Source organism: Paramormyrops kingsleyae, chromosome 14, assembly GCF_048594095.1.
Source record: "Paramormyrops kingsleyae isolate MSU_618 chromosome 14, PKINGS_0.4, whole genome shotgun sequence".
Taxonomy (NCBI): domain Eukaryota; kingdom Metazoa; phylum Chordata; class Actinopteri; order Osteoglossiformes; family Mormyridae; genus Paramormyrops; species Paramormyrops kingsleyae.
Window position 1 is genome coordinate 10,311,384 of NC_132810.1, and position 14,478 is coordinate 10,325,861.

General features: G+C 45.8%; 1 protein-coding gene across 1 annotated transcript in view; it reads right to left on the reverse strand.

The window, feature by feature from the left end:
• Positions 1–930: 930 nt before the first annotated feature.
• Positions 931–14,478, reverse strand: part of ktn1 (kinectin 1) — a 28,059-nt gene continuing 14,511 nt past the window's right edge. The window contains exons 17-37 of the mRNA XM_023828218.2: positions 14,267–14,357; positions 13,953–14,021; positions 13,804–13,841; positions 11,895–11,985; positions 11,682–11,791; positions 11,225–11,315; positions 11,074–11,124; positions 10,726–10,766; positions 10,519–10,609; positions 9,349–9,435; positions 5,678–5,767; positions 5,157–5,255; positions 4,594–4,683; positions 4,405–4,497; positions 4,259–4,330; positions 4,063–4,146; positions 3,444–3,527; positions 2,642–2,725; positions 1,781–1,873; positions 1,552–1,656; positions 931–1,344 (exon numbers count right to left, since the gene is read on the reverse strand). Coding sequence (XP_023683986.2) covers positions 1,315–1,344; positions 1,552–1,656; positions 1,781–1,873; positions 2,642–2,725; positions 3,444–3,527; positions 4,063–4,146; positions 4,259–4,330; positions 4,405–4,497; positions 4,594–4,683; positions 5,157–5,255; positions 5,678–5,767; positions 9,349–9,435; positions 10,519–10,609; positions 10,726–10,766; positions 11,074–11,124; positions 11,225–11,315; positions 11,682–11,791; positions 11,895–11,985; positions 13,804–13,841; positions 13,953–14,021; positions 14,267–14,357 — 1,684 coding nt within the window. The 3' untranslated portion in view covers positions 931–1,314. The remainder of the gene's footprint in view (positions 1,345–1,551; positions 1,657–1,780; positions 1,874–2,641; positions 2,726–3,443; positions 3,528–4,062; positions 4,147–4,258; positions 4,331–4,404; positions 4,498–4,593; positions 4,684–5,156; positions 5,256–5,677; positions 5,768–9,348; positions 9,436–10,518; positions 10,610–10,725; positions 10,767–11,073; positions 11,125–11,224; positions 11,316–11,681; positions 11,792–11,894; positions 11,986–13,803; positions 13,842–13,952; positions 14,022–14,266; positions 14,358–14,478) is intronic.

The following is a 14,478-nucleotide window of genomic DNA, read 5'->3' on the forward strand; positions in this document are numbered from 1 at the left end:
CCTAGATTAGATTAGCCTTGATGTTTTCCTGCAACCAACAGTACCAATGGAAAAGTTCAGAGGAATGAAGGAACTTTGCAGTCTCTGACTAAACTTTCATTTCTAAAGCTAATTTCTCCTACCACATTCCAGGGTTGCCACACTGCAGACCTCATGACTACAAGGTTCCCACAGTCTGTCTGGGACTAATTCACACATCTTGGTGCACCAGCTTTCCCATAATTCTCTGCTGACACAGATTATCTCCAGTGTTTCATGCTGCTCTGTTTTGTGTAGGCATTCAAAAAAAACCGAGGCTGCAGGTGGTAAGATGACTGCTGGCGGCCGGAGAATAGAATCCACTGTTACTAATGGGATAGGGAAAATCTTATACTCTGGCTCCCTCTAGTGCTGGTGAGGCATGAGGACAAAAGCAGGAGACGCTGACAAGAAAATCTGCAACACCTTAATCACACAAAAGTACGGGCTCTGTATTTATCAAGCATCCCTTTTAATCTTGTATAACCGTTACCTTTTACAAAAAAAAAATATATTAATGAAATTAGCAACAAAGGGTGGACTATTGAAGAGAGGGAAGGCTTTCATCAGGGTAGTTAAAGCAGATAAAAAGAGTTATTGGTGTGTCAGGCCAGCTCCTGCAGAAGAGGCTCAAAGGAATCACCCCCTTTAGCCACAGTCCCACGTAGATCAGTGTCACCTGTCTCCATGATACCTTCCACTGATCTTCACTCCCCAGCCGGGCCCATCAAAATAAAACCAAAAGGATTCTACCGACTAATGTGTCGTGTATTTGCACATGTGGTTATACAACAGATGTAACGTGTGTTAGGTCCAGGAGCGACAAGATGTAGTGCAGGTAAGTAGGTCCCTATTGCACTATGCAGCACAATTTTTCATAACAAAAAAAAAAAAAAAACAAGACTACTAAACTGATAAATACCATTTTTAATGAGTTGAGCCCATATCTCCCTTCTTGCCAAAAACTTAAGAAAATCTGCTGAAATAAAAGATGTGAAGTGGAACAGAGCACTGAGCCATGGAGTGTCAGTCAGTCGGAGGCCGGCTGCGTCACGTCAGGAATGTGCTGAGTTACGCAGAGGGGGTGTCGCTTAAAGCGGCGATGCACAGTTACCCCGCCCCTTCCTCTCTCCCAAAGAGCAACAGAGCATGGAGGAAGTGTGGCTGGGTGTGCATATGCAGACGGGCGCAAAACCATTGGTTCAGTGTTTGTGACTAGCTCTGAAGAGGAAATACAAGGGTGTGTGTGGGGGTCACCGCAGGTTGGGGTGGGGCCAGGTGTAATTCCACTGCCCTTTATACTTCTGGAGTCTCCTTTTCCCCATCCTGAAAGACAGACATCGCAAGTTAGATACTCCATGAAGGGTCCGTCAATCCTTGAGACACTGAGAAACAGACCATGTTACTGCTGGTTAAATCCATTTTAAACTTATGAGCTCTGGGGGCAGAGTCAAAGGGCCATCCTCCGCCGTCACTTTAGTGGGTGTGATCAATGTAGGCTGGGTGGCTGTGAGCCTGAGCTACGACACTCACCTCCTCCTTGCCTTTCAGGAGCTTCCTGTTCACAGCATGGAGGAGCCGCTGCAGCTCTTTGACGGTCTCATTCAGCCCCGCCGCCGACTTTCTGTCCATCTCGTCCTGAGTGACAGAGTGGACGGTCAGGCGTCAGCCCGGGAATGCCGGAGGCAAGGTCGGCAGCCAACGCGTCACACAATCACCTAAGGTGCTAAGAGTCAGGGGCGACACTCTCACACAGACACACCTTCTGTGTTGCAAATGTGCTGTTCTCTATCAGGTCTGCTTGCACAGTCTCCTTCAGGATTTCTGCTTGGATCTGGTCCAGAGACTGCTGGGCCTGTGAGAGAAGGTAAACCAATCAGAACTCACCACAGCAGCACTATAAGTGGCTCACGCACTACTATTGCAACTAATATTAGACCATTTACACAGCTGTGGTTTCTGGTCCATGGAGGCTGCGGCCTCTCCCTTTGTGTCATCTTACCACTGACCTGCTGTTTTCACTTACTCTTCTGTCTTATGGTCTCTCAGCAACACTGTGTTAATATATTACATCTCACCTGCACTATTTAACCCAGCATTTGTGCTTCTGGTAAAAGGGGTGCGGCGGTAATGCGAGTGATGTTAGTGTTTTTTTTGGTGTTTGTGCGCGTGATGGAGGGAGGAAGATGTTGAGAGTCTCTAATAAATGTTAACAAATAAACGTCGTGTTTATTTCAGTTTAACACACTGGATGCTCACTTGCATTTCACCCTCATGTAGTAGGAACCCAGTCCTCATGGTGTTCTGATCTGACTGGCTTTTCAGATGTCAGGTTCTAATGATTTTCCGGCTCCAGGGCTGCCTCACATGTGTTACCGGTCACTAACACAAAGCTCATTGTAGCAGCACTGTACCTTAACTGGCTCCTTGATAGCTGTATGCCTGTGAGGCACTATCCACCTGACTTGTATGCCACTTTAGACAAAAGCATCTGCCAAATGAGTGCAAATATTTTGCTGACTAACACTACCATATAACCTCTGAAGATATTTAAGAAGCTTGTATGTATGTTAATGCATTGGATTCCGAGGCCTGAGCTAAGCTCAGTGGAACCCCACCTCACCTTGTAGAGGTCGCCTGCCACCTTCTGCCGTTCATTTTCCTCCGTCTCCAGCTTGACCAGGGTCTCTGTTAGCTTGGTCTTCAGCTGAAAGGCAACCATGAAAGCTCAGGCTTAGAACCCCCGAGCCCCAGCACACAGTTGCAGGCGTGCTGCATGTTAGGAAGAAGCCACTGCTGTCTCACTCATCTGCAGAGATCAGGTGTGGTGTCACAAGGGCAACCACTGGCTTTTTTAAAAGGTAATGGGCACCTTTAAGTACTGCAGTTGTTGACGTTTCATAAAAACCTGGCAAAACCAAAAACAACTGTGCACCATGATCTAGACAGGTATGCAAACACAAAATGGAGGCCAACAATAACGCAAAGCCAACACATCCAGCTGGAGGCTGACTGGACAGAGTTAGAAGACAGGAGGACACCTGGACAGATGAAGCAGTGATGCTGCTGTAGACAGATTTGCACAGCAAGTTGCAACACGTGTCAGAAAGTGTAATACAAAAGCTAGTAAACCAGGTGAGACCTTTGCATGAGTGCTTCTTTTGCCAATAAAGGTGAGTTTCTAGCACCAGTAGTAGTAGTAGTTGTAGTAGTAGCAATAGTGAAGACAGAGTAATGCAAAATACCAGCGGGAGTTCTCAGCTACACAGGAAGACAAAGCTGCCCCATCGTCCACAAGCACCACCAAAGCTGCTGTGTATCCAGAATTTACACCAGGCTGCCATCCCCACCCTCAAACCAGCGGTCAGCAGAGATGACACAGGTAAGAGGCATCTGCTGGGCTACTCTGAGTCGGCAGGGCTTACCAAATTCAGCTCCTCATTCTGTCTGACCGCTTCAGTATATGAGCCATCGAGTTTGCTTTGCAACTCAGTCAAAAGATCTTTGAGCTGAAATGAAGTTTGACACTGGTTTAGATGGTGGCCAGAGGGCCAGCTGGGAGAAACAAACCAAACAGTGGAAGAGAGGAGCACCTGGCCTCCCTCTGCTAGACGGCACCTGGGTGATACAGTGCTGTGATAACAGGATTACAGGCATGTTGTGAGAAATGTGCTTATCTGGCTGGTAGCAGAGAGCTGGGAAAAATGCCAGGGATTTTAAGTGACGAGGTGCTGAAGCTCCCCCTCTCTTCCTAGAAGAGCCACTAACCATTTCTATCGTTTAAGATAAGTAAACCAGGCTGTTATTGAGTTACATAACAGCAAAACAGAACCGCAGCTCTCCCCCACTAGGATAAATGTTGCCTACATTCAGCAGCTCAGCCCCCTTTACTACTTATCAAGGTGGAAATACTGAAGATACAAAGTTCAAGACAAAGACAGGTGAACAGGGATGACCCAAGCATGGATCACACCTTATGGTGTCAAAGGGAATCCCATTACGAAGTGCCTCACACTGATAACACGAATCGATTTCTCCACTCACCTCCCTGACCTCCGTCACATAGGAGGCGCTCTCACGCTCTGCTCTCTCAAGTTCGGATTCCAGGTGCTGCTTCTCACATCTCACCTGTCAAGCCGGTAGAACAAAAGGGCTGATCACGACGGGCCAGTTCTACAGAATGCGATACCAACGGAAAATGTGAAACATGCACTAGGAAGAGAATCCAGAAGAGACTCACGTTTTCTAGGTCTCCACACTCCAGAGTCAATCTGTCCACCTCATTCTCCAGGGCTACCATCTTTACATTCATCTGGGTCAGACAGTTGATAGTTAAGCGGCTGTGCAGCACTGCGCAGGCTTTGCGGTGCTGAATGTTTTGCTTACCTCTTTCAGCTCATTCTGCGACACGTCTAGCTTGACCCTCCAGCGAGATTCCTCCTGTTCCACGCTGCTCTGGAGCCTCTGCAGGATTCCCTCCTGTCACAGGAACGGGGAATGTCACCTGGGTCCCTGAGCAGACACTTCAGGGCCTTTAATATATGATCCCCTTTCAAAAAGGACAAGGCCCCTCACCGTCTCTGCCAGCACTTTCTTGTACATCTCACAGTCCTTCTGAAGAACCTTCTGGGCCTCCTCAGACTCTTTCAGCTTTTCTTCTAATATCTAGGAGTATAAAAAAATGAATAGCATTCATTCTACATCTACCAGAAACTAAAACTATATATTAGGGGATCCTTAAAACAGTATGTTCATAATTTTAGGATAATCAATTGTTCGCAAATACCAAGAGAAGCAGAAACACAGTACTCGAAAGATCCACTTAAACAGTTGTGAAATTCCCCATGCCACGTGTCAAAATATTTCTCTACTTGCAAAGAGGCCCTTGTAATATACATAATACAGACCCACTTTCTCCACCCTAAAATTCAACACTGATATGGAGCTTAAGAAATTATGAACTCTCCTCCCCCTGGTCTGTTAAATAATTAACATGAAATTGGGTAATTATTTCAGATAGAAACATGATAAACTATATAGTTGGTGTGCTCTATAAAAGCTGAAAATATTGTACTACTTTGGTCCCTTAAAGGACCAGCAGATTCACTGCGGAGAATCCTGACATACTCTGTCGTTACCTTGGTTTGTTCCAATTCACGAACTTGACCAGGTTCTGCTGTTGTCGTCGCTACTTCTTTGGCTGCGGCTTCAAACCTGTGCAGCCATTCCTGGTGGTTCTGGGGGGGTGGGATAACAGAAACACGATAAGGTGCCAGGAAGGATCAAGCCGCTCCTACGCACGCAGTTGGACGCCAGCGGCTTCCGTGACTGAGCAATGTTCTCCTTTGATGTGTTCATGGTTTAAAAGGATCTCCTGAGCACATTTGACTTCACATGCATTCAGTCGCTATAAATTTCACACATTCATGCCTCCATCCACAGTAACTCAGACTCCCTGGGCTGTGTGCCAGTCTGGGAAGGATGCAAGGTGTGAGCGTGTCACATGACTTGCATGTGCGTACGTGAGAGTGTGTGTGTTATCAGGAATACTTGTTTGCACTTACACGGACTTCGAAAGCATATGTTCTGGGTACTTTTTTCTGGAACGACTATAAGGTGGGGTCAAATTGTGATTCTACATGTGCATATGAACGCTTACCCGGCTTGCAGGCAGAAGCACGCTGGGGAAGAGCCTTCGCAGGATGTCCTGGCACTCTGCTTCCGCCACTTCCAGCGCTTTCTGACTGTCCTGGAAAGAAAGCACACAGCAGGCTGAACACAGCCGGCCCCATATTGCACTCCCAGGCCATAGAGCACAACTGGAGCCAGCCCTGTCTCCCCCCAGAAGCCTGGTAGTACAGCACTAATATAACGATCAATGTTTTGGCCATAATCAATGTTCGACCAAGATATCCTCATATGATTCTGCAACATCTCAGGACTGAACAGTGACCTCCTGGGGACAAATCCCAGCATTACATCAGAAACCTATTCACAGACACCAAGCTCAGCTACTCCATTACAGGTCAGTTATCCTCCATACACATGCTGAAACTCCACTAAAACTGGCAGTGAACTTTACCCAGTAATACAGAATGTTCTTGAAAAATGACTCAAATCTTGCAAGTTTAAACTTAAAAGGTCACAGGAGAACAAAGTAGTGTCACACAGCCTTTACTTGTCTGAACATGTTGCAAAGCATATTTATGTTTATTCAAAAACGTTTAAAAAATTGCCATGTGGACCATACACACATGCACTGAAAATTATTTCCTGCATTTGCTTCTTATAAGTCTTTGAATAAACTGACTTTTGGACACTTTCAAACAGAAGCTAGCCCAGTCGCGTACAGGAAAATGTACATTTTCATTCTTTACTCCTCATTTTGAATTTCTTGTTAAAATACAGTGTGCATGACTATATTTGCACAGACCTAGCAAAGAGAACACAAGATAATTTAATTCACGGTGGAGCTATTTAGCAGAAAGGGGTCTTAGTCAGCCAGCCATATTACCTTGGATACCTAAATAATGGATTAAAGTGCACAGCTGGAAACTAATTTGTAATTTAAGTATCACTTATATTACCATAGTAAGCCCTCCTGACCCCCATCCAAGTGAGGTACCAGCTAAAGACTATTTTAAGGCTTTGGTACTGAAATAAGGCAATCAAGAGAACTGTGCCATCATTCAAATACTATTGCATGTGGAGGATAAAAAGGGCCGAAAACAAACGTTTAGATGGATTACTGGGTCAGGCCTGGGTGAACAGCCAGAGCCTCAGCGTGGTGGAACAAGTTCCCTCCAGCTGCAGTTCATGCTTCGGATTTCAGAGCAACATCTCTAAAATGAGACTTCAGCCCCGAAGCCCCAGAGACGCCCGAGACTGTTCCCTTCAGTCAGCCATGTGTGGCAGTCTGAGTCAGCCTGTTTTAAAGCACATGTCTGTATTCTTCTGAATTATTCTGGTATGGCTCAATTCAGCTTAACTTCATCCACTGCCATCTCTGAAGGCATTCAGTAGACATGCTTTTACTTAAAAACAAAAACTACATCATGTTACTCTACATTTACGGTGACCTATAGTAACACTTCTGTCAAGCACTGCGTTTCTGGCACAGGATATTATGCTATGCAGTACCATTGTTCACAACCATGCTTAAATGTAGTTCCTGCTATATTTAGAAAAGAACAATCACCCAAACAGACGTCTAAAATGTCAAAACAAGTTCGAAATGACTTAACAGCCTAAGAGGCTTCATGCTATGCTGTGCTGTGTCTGGAAGACACCTCAACAAGCCAACAGCACAAATGGAGCACTAGCTGAAGTTGTGTGAGTCTTTACCAGTGGCTGGCGTACTCAACTGATAAAACAAATCTCACACCTCTTCTAAAAAACTTGCATGGAGAATATTTTGATCAAGTGTGGTATTTATATTCTGTCTCCCCCCCCCCCCTTCCCAAGTTGGAACCCCTGAGGAAAGGCTCACTCACATCACACTCATGTTTCAGCACAGACTTGCGAGCGAACGTGGTGCCCAGTCCTCTCCGCTTCAGTAAGGACATTCATTTAGCTACAGGAACTGCACATATAGGTGTCTCACCGCAATGGTCACATTGAACTTGCAGTCACAATTGCAGAAAAATCTTGGAAAACCAGCAGCTCCAAGGTAAAATGGTCTTTAAAAAGCCAAAACAAAGACAGCTGCTCTCCTCAAGGGAGTCATTTCTGGATGAAGAGCGATTTTAAATATGAAAGAAGAAATAAACTTATGATATGAATAATAACTCAAATAAAAGCCCTTTTCACCCCACCGTTGGTTCATTATATTACTGTTTCCCAACACAGTCCTTTGGGACCCCCAGACAGTCCATGTTTTTGCTCCCTTCCAGCTCACAAAATTATGGACTATCTGGCAGGGAGCAGAAACATGAATGTGTCACACACACGATACAGTGACATTTATATTTAAGCAAAGTTCATCTCTCATCCTCTGTTTTAGTCTCAGAAATTCAACAGTCAGCCCATAACCTGGTTTAGCTTAAATTCCACCTTAATAGCCAGCAAAGCCATACTGCACAGCAAACATGACAGCTACTCCCACAATCAGGAAGAAAACATAGACAACAAAATGTCACCTAAACAAACAGACAACAAAATGTCACCTAAATCTGGAAATGGACCAAGATTTTAAGGCCTGCAATCATCAAAAGTGTGTGGTGGACCCTGCTTGATCTTTTCTCAAAGGCACCTTCTAATTAATCACAGTCAATGGCTTCAAGCAGGACCATTTGTTTATTTTAGAGTAACAGTGTCCTGCCCCCTCTCTGACTCATCAGCGAGGCACAGACAGGGTGCCGTGTGTGCCAGGAATATCAAAAGCTCCCACATGGAGTCAGAAAGAGTCAGAAAGGGCCAGTCGGAACAGTTACCACCAGGAGGGGAACAGCCACAGCCCTGGGGAGGGTAAGGGACACACCATCAGCACAGAAGGCTGCCGATAGTGGGGGAGGGAGAGCAATTATTTTCAAGCATATAGATGTATGTGTACGAGGGCAATACAACATCCACAGAGCTAGACGGTGTTCCGTGTACGGCAGGGAATCAACCCTCATGCGAGTACAGATGCTGCAGGGAAAAAAGCAGTTTGTTCAAAACTGTAACAAGAATTTGGTAATTAAGATGAAAGAGTAAATGAACCTGAGCCTAATTACGGCGTCCATATCTACACAACAAATAAAGCTTTAAAAAAAACACACAGATTAAGGGTGAGATTTGAGAGGAGGGGGGCATGCTGGTTTAGAGGTATGGGGGGGTGGGGTGGGGGGGTTTAATACCGAATACCATGACAGGAGGTGGCAAAAGGGCACAGATACAACCATTAAATGACCTAAGACTAAAGAATTAAGATGAGATCAGTGGCTGCATACTCCTTCCTGCTTGATATTTATTAAAAACTATTAGTTTAATACATTAAACAAACTAAAGTCCCAGTCCAGCCGTGTCCTGGTAGGCAGAGCACAGCAGAGAAGCATGTGAGAAATGCCACAGCATCTGATGGAAACACAGAGAGGAAATATTGAAAAGAACTGGTAAAGCACCATAGCTAAGATGCTTCGCCCTAGAAGGCATGCTGGGAGACACGGGAGCAGCCGATTTCAGCGACAAGGGCCTCAGACACAAAGATGGACGGGAACGAGTATGCAGCAGCCACTGTAGATCATTTGGAGAAGGTGCCTTTGATTCGTTGGATTAAAATTTGCGGCAATCTGCTCTCTGGATGCATCAGTTTTACTCTAGAATATGGTAGACTGGAGGTGGGGTGCGAACCTGGACGGTCTTGCAGAGTTTCCCCTGAAGCATCGACTCAGTGGCTGACAGAGCCTCCATTGCGCTCCAGTTTTTCTCCCGGAGCTCCTGGTCAGTTTCAGAGAGATACCATTTTCAGTTCAGCCGCGAGACAGGTCCTCTCACAGCTCATCCATGAGATCATAGACACACAGTGAAAAGACTGATGCTCTGAGAGATTATGCTGCACACCCATGAGGGGCTGAAGAGAGTACTGTATAAAGAATGACATCTCATTCCTTTTTTTTTGGACCAAGATGTGGAATAGTGGACATCACTCCATGGATAAGATAAAAAATGTAATGGGTGGTGTTATAGGAGGAATATGGTACGTTTAGAGTTTAAAAAGTGTAACCAAATTTCACGAATTCACGTTACTTCTGCTGTTGTCTTGTGTTCCTTCCTACTAAATTCAGAGGTAGCCACTGAACTTGAGACCCACAAATGATTCAAACACCAAAAACACTTTACATACAAAAACAGACCAGCTCTTGCTGCTGAAGCGCATACTGCAGACATCCTCTAAGAGGTCTACACTGTCCTACGATGCTGCGTGCCCCCGCTCTCCCCCCAGGCTCCAGGTTTGACGAGTCAATGTGGATGAGCACCTCGTCATGCTCAGAGACAGATACAGGTACTGCCCCCCTAGCCTATAGATCTGGAAGCTCTGATTGAACACAATCTTCAGGCACAAACCCCAAAAGTGCAATACCCTGGGGTACATCCCTGCTCTACTCCCCAGCCTATTAAAACTGCTACCATGCAACAATACCAATCCAAGCACTATTGACCACAAACTGGAGACCAGTAGCCAGAAAGCAGTGCTCACACACCACAGAATCTGCAATGAATTACCAACCTTTAGCATGCAAATTACCATCACAGGAACTACCATCTGATAGTCTGTCTCCCCCCCCCCCCACTGCCAGAGGGCACCATTACCACCACTTGGCAGTGGTCCTCTACCATGTTACTGTACCAACCAACAGCAGGCACCAGAGCCCAGCGTATGCTTGCCAGGAGCCTCCTCTTGGCATGTGCTAGGCAAGTGTGTGCTGAGGGCGTGTAGGCAGGGCTACACCGACATGGCTGTGCAGCATTCAGCAGAACCAGCTGCAGGGAGCCCAGCGCTGCGTGCAGTGGGAGACCTACGTTGTTCTTCTTCCGCTGCAGCTCCAGAGAAGCCCGCAGCTCTGTCATCTCCTTATCCAGGTCCGACACCTGCCCCTCCTTTGCTGCCAGCCTGGAGGGGGATAAGGACAGGGGTCACACAGGCAGCAGGCATCCTGCAAACTACCACAAGGAGGCAGCCTCAGCGTGGGAGGCAGGAGGGTATGGTGACTGAGCAGCGGTACTTACAAATCTAGCAGCTCCTGGCTCGGCCCCTCGGCCTTCGCCACCTGTGGAAACAGACAGACGTACAAGGTCAGTTCTGCCAGAGGGACCTTCAGGCAATTATTACTATTAATTATTTCTTCAAGAACCTGCTTTGGATAAACTCAGTTTAACATAAAATATTTTTACTGAACCAATGCAGTTTAACTACTTTGCTGGACCCCTCACTGGTTAGCTACCTCACTGGTGCCAGTCCCATATGCTCAAAACATTTAAGCAAGCTAGCTTCCAGCTGTTTAGCTAACATAGCAATACTAATGCCCTTTCCCCTCCATATCACTTGCCTAGAGACATTAAATAGCACTTAAGTACCTGCTGGTCATGCACCTTGGCCTTTAGGACCATGCATTCCTCCTGCAGTGCCTGCAGAACCAATGGGCAAAGGGCAGAGGTCAGAGTAGGCCAGGCTGCCCCTCCCATCCTACGCACGGTCCTTTGGTCCATCTGGGGAGCCAGGCCTCACCTGGACTTGCTGCTCCTTGTTGGTAGCCTCCCTGGCCCCCGTCACCAGAGCCCTCTGCATGTCCTGCACCTCCTCATCTCTGCCAGCCAGCCTAGGGGATGAAGACAGTGCAATGGCTTTATACAAATGACCCAGAATTCAGGCTACTCTGAGGACCTCACACTTTCACCAGGACCTCTATCACAAGCCTTCCTTCCAGGCCAATCTGGAAGGAATCAAAAGGGCACATGAGATCTTAACGTACAGGTGGCCACACACCACTTGTAAAGCACACCAGGCTCAACCTGGGCTGCCAGAGGCCACGGCAAACAGCTGCACCAGCTGAACTCCTGACTAAAGCCTCAAAAAGCTCACAGCAAATAAAAAAAAAAAAGGAGGATTAATTCTTAGATAACCATCACACAAATAAAACAAAACAATCCCATGGGTGCAAAGAGGAGTGTCACGGAGAGCTCACAGTGCCTGCAGCTCCCGGAGCCTCGTGCCGGACGCTTCTGCCTCTGTAGCTTCCCGTTGCCTGGCGAGGTCCACCTCTGCCGTCAGGGACTTCACCTGCTTCTCCAGCTCCTACAGGGGGAAAGGGGGCAAGGAGGTCCAGTGAGGTCCATTGGCTGTTTAACGTAAAGTACAGACGCTTAGAGAGCACAGCTAAAGTGAAACACACACACACCTGCGTTACACTTTCCTGTTTTAGCACATTCTCCAACTCTGCCTGCAGCTTCTTCTCCAACATTTTCAGCCTCTCATCCTTCTCTTGGACCCTGTGGAGTGGAATAAATCCAAAGAAACTGAGCACCAGGGGTGGACAGTAACAACATTCACTTGAGTACTGTCCTTAAGTACACTTTCCCAGTACCTTTACATTACTTGAGTATAATTTTTTTTGGAAACTTATGAGTTTTACTCTACTACATTTGAAAGACAAATATACTTTTGACTACATTTTTATGAAGGTTCTTGTTACTCATTACTTTGAAGCATAGCTGTGAAGTCAGCGGACAAATCCTTTTCTAAAACGCTACAGGCCATATTGTATTTGTCACAGAAGAAAAACCAATCACAGTAAACTACTCCTACGCTGTCAGGCAAGTTGCTATGCTGTGGAAGTTAGAAGCTAGAGGTGTGTGTCTGGGTTGGTCGTTTTATTTTTTATTTTTCTCAGGAAGTTGCATCTACAATGATTCCTCTCTGTCTGCCCGATTCACGCATTTGCATGAATGCACACACAGATTAGGTATCAATCTCTGTATTAAAAACATGAAAACAATGGCTGTCCTTTTGTTGATTCAATTGTGTTTCTATAGGCATTGTAGCATATTCCACAAGCTTTTTATTCTACAGGTTCTATATGCAAGTCAGAGCATTAAACAGGTTGTTTCATTAATATTAGGTTCTAGAAAAGCATAGTGGCAACAATGCATTGACATTATAAATAAAATATACTTTTGAATACTTTCAAAAATCTAGTATGCCAATACTTTAAATCTCATTGAACAACGCTCTGTCGTATTGCAGTAATATTTGACCAGGAGTGTCCATACTTGAGTCAAGTAGTGGAGCCATGTATTTGGTCCACGTCTGGCGAGCACAGACCCTAAGAGGACACTGATTCTCATTGGCAGTCTAATCAAACTGACAGATTTCTACAATTCTACACATTCATTTATGAAACTCGCTAAGTTTATTTCCCCAATTTCCCCAAGGGGATCAATAAAGTATCTATATATTTAAGGTGATTCTCTCCCCCCCCCCCGATCAAGCTGTATGAAGCCACAATCACCCAGTTAGTTACGCTGATACATAACGCCATGCCAATTAGGGCTATATTAATAAGAGTATATGGGTATTATAACAGATTAAAGATACAAAGAGGTAAAAACTTTATAAATAACTATTAAATGTTAGAAAACAAACCTAAAGATGCTCAAGATTAGCTTTCAAAAAAATAAATAAAAAATCTAAAAAAGCCTCTGGCCTGACTTTACTAAAGATCTCTTCTAAAGAGACACAAAATGGTAACTCCGCCTAAGGGAGTTACAAGAATGGCAATACAATGAAACATGTTTAACAGTTAAAGGAGTGTTACGTGTGGGAGACACAGGTGGATCGTTCCCTGTAAGTAAACATGTGAGTCAGCCTGGTGGGGCCCATGGGACACCTTGTATAGAGGACCTGCACCCGATGTTTACCGTTAACTTTAGTCAGCATTCCAAAAAAAGGAACGATTTCATAACATGTCAAATCTGCCAGAGAAGCTGCCTCATATTCTACACGCCACTGTTCTCCAAAACATGCTGCTGCAGAGCCCAAGCTAAATGGCTCGGACGCGAGAACAGAGCCAGGCCTGTCCGAACCAGTCGCTACACAATGCTGCTATGAAACCTGTAAAGTATTCCTGCCCTGCAGAAGCTGTCAGCTGTTACTGACCCTAAATTTTCTTTCAAACGCACATGGTGACACGGCCCCGGTTCCAAATTTAACGAGCAGCTCCGGGGCCTCATTCAGTGTCTGTGAAGAAGCTCACTTCACTAAGCCACGTGGGTGACGGTGACTCTGACCGGCGTTAAGGCGACACTCACGTTCTTTGCAGCTCCTCTAGCACGGACTCCGGCGGCGTCTGCAGGAAACAGGATGGAGAGAAGGGCCAGGGTCAGAGACCGTGGAGGAAACATCTGAGCAGCCTGCATTTTGTCCACAGACGCTGGAAGGAAACGGTCTAAAGCGGTACCTGCTCTCGCTGGTACTGCTGTAGAGCCTCCACATCATGCTTCAAAGCTTCATTCTCCTCCTTCAGTTTCTGTTGGGTGGGGGGTTATACTTAAGCCTTGGCTTTGACACAAAACAATTGAAAGCAGTACTTCGAAAATGGCTGAGGTCAAATGGCTATTGCTGATGAACTAGCACATATGAAAACTATATGAAGAGATGTTAACTATTAAAGTCAAAGTCAGGTCATTCTTCAGGTCTTTTGCTTTGCTGCAGCTGAATGACTCATGCAGAACTTCCCTAGGTACACCCGAGCTGGCCCAACCAATGCCTCACCTTCAGGTCCTCTTCCTTATTGGCCACCTCAATCATACCGATTTCCAGCAATTGCTCCACAGTCTTTATCTTATCTTCCTTCTCCTGAATGCTGTAAAGCCGTGTGTGCATTAAGAAAATTAGCAAGATATGCCGTGGGGTTTCACACCAGGATGGCAACGTGATCATGAGTAATGAGGATGAAAGAGGTCATTGTACGACGGCTGGCACAC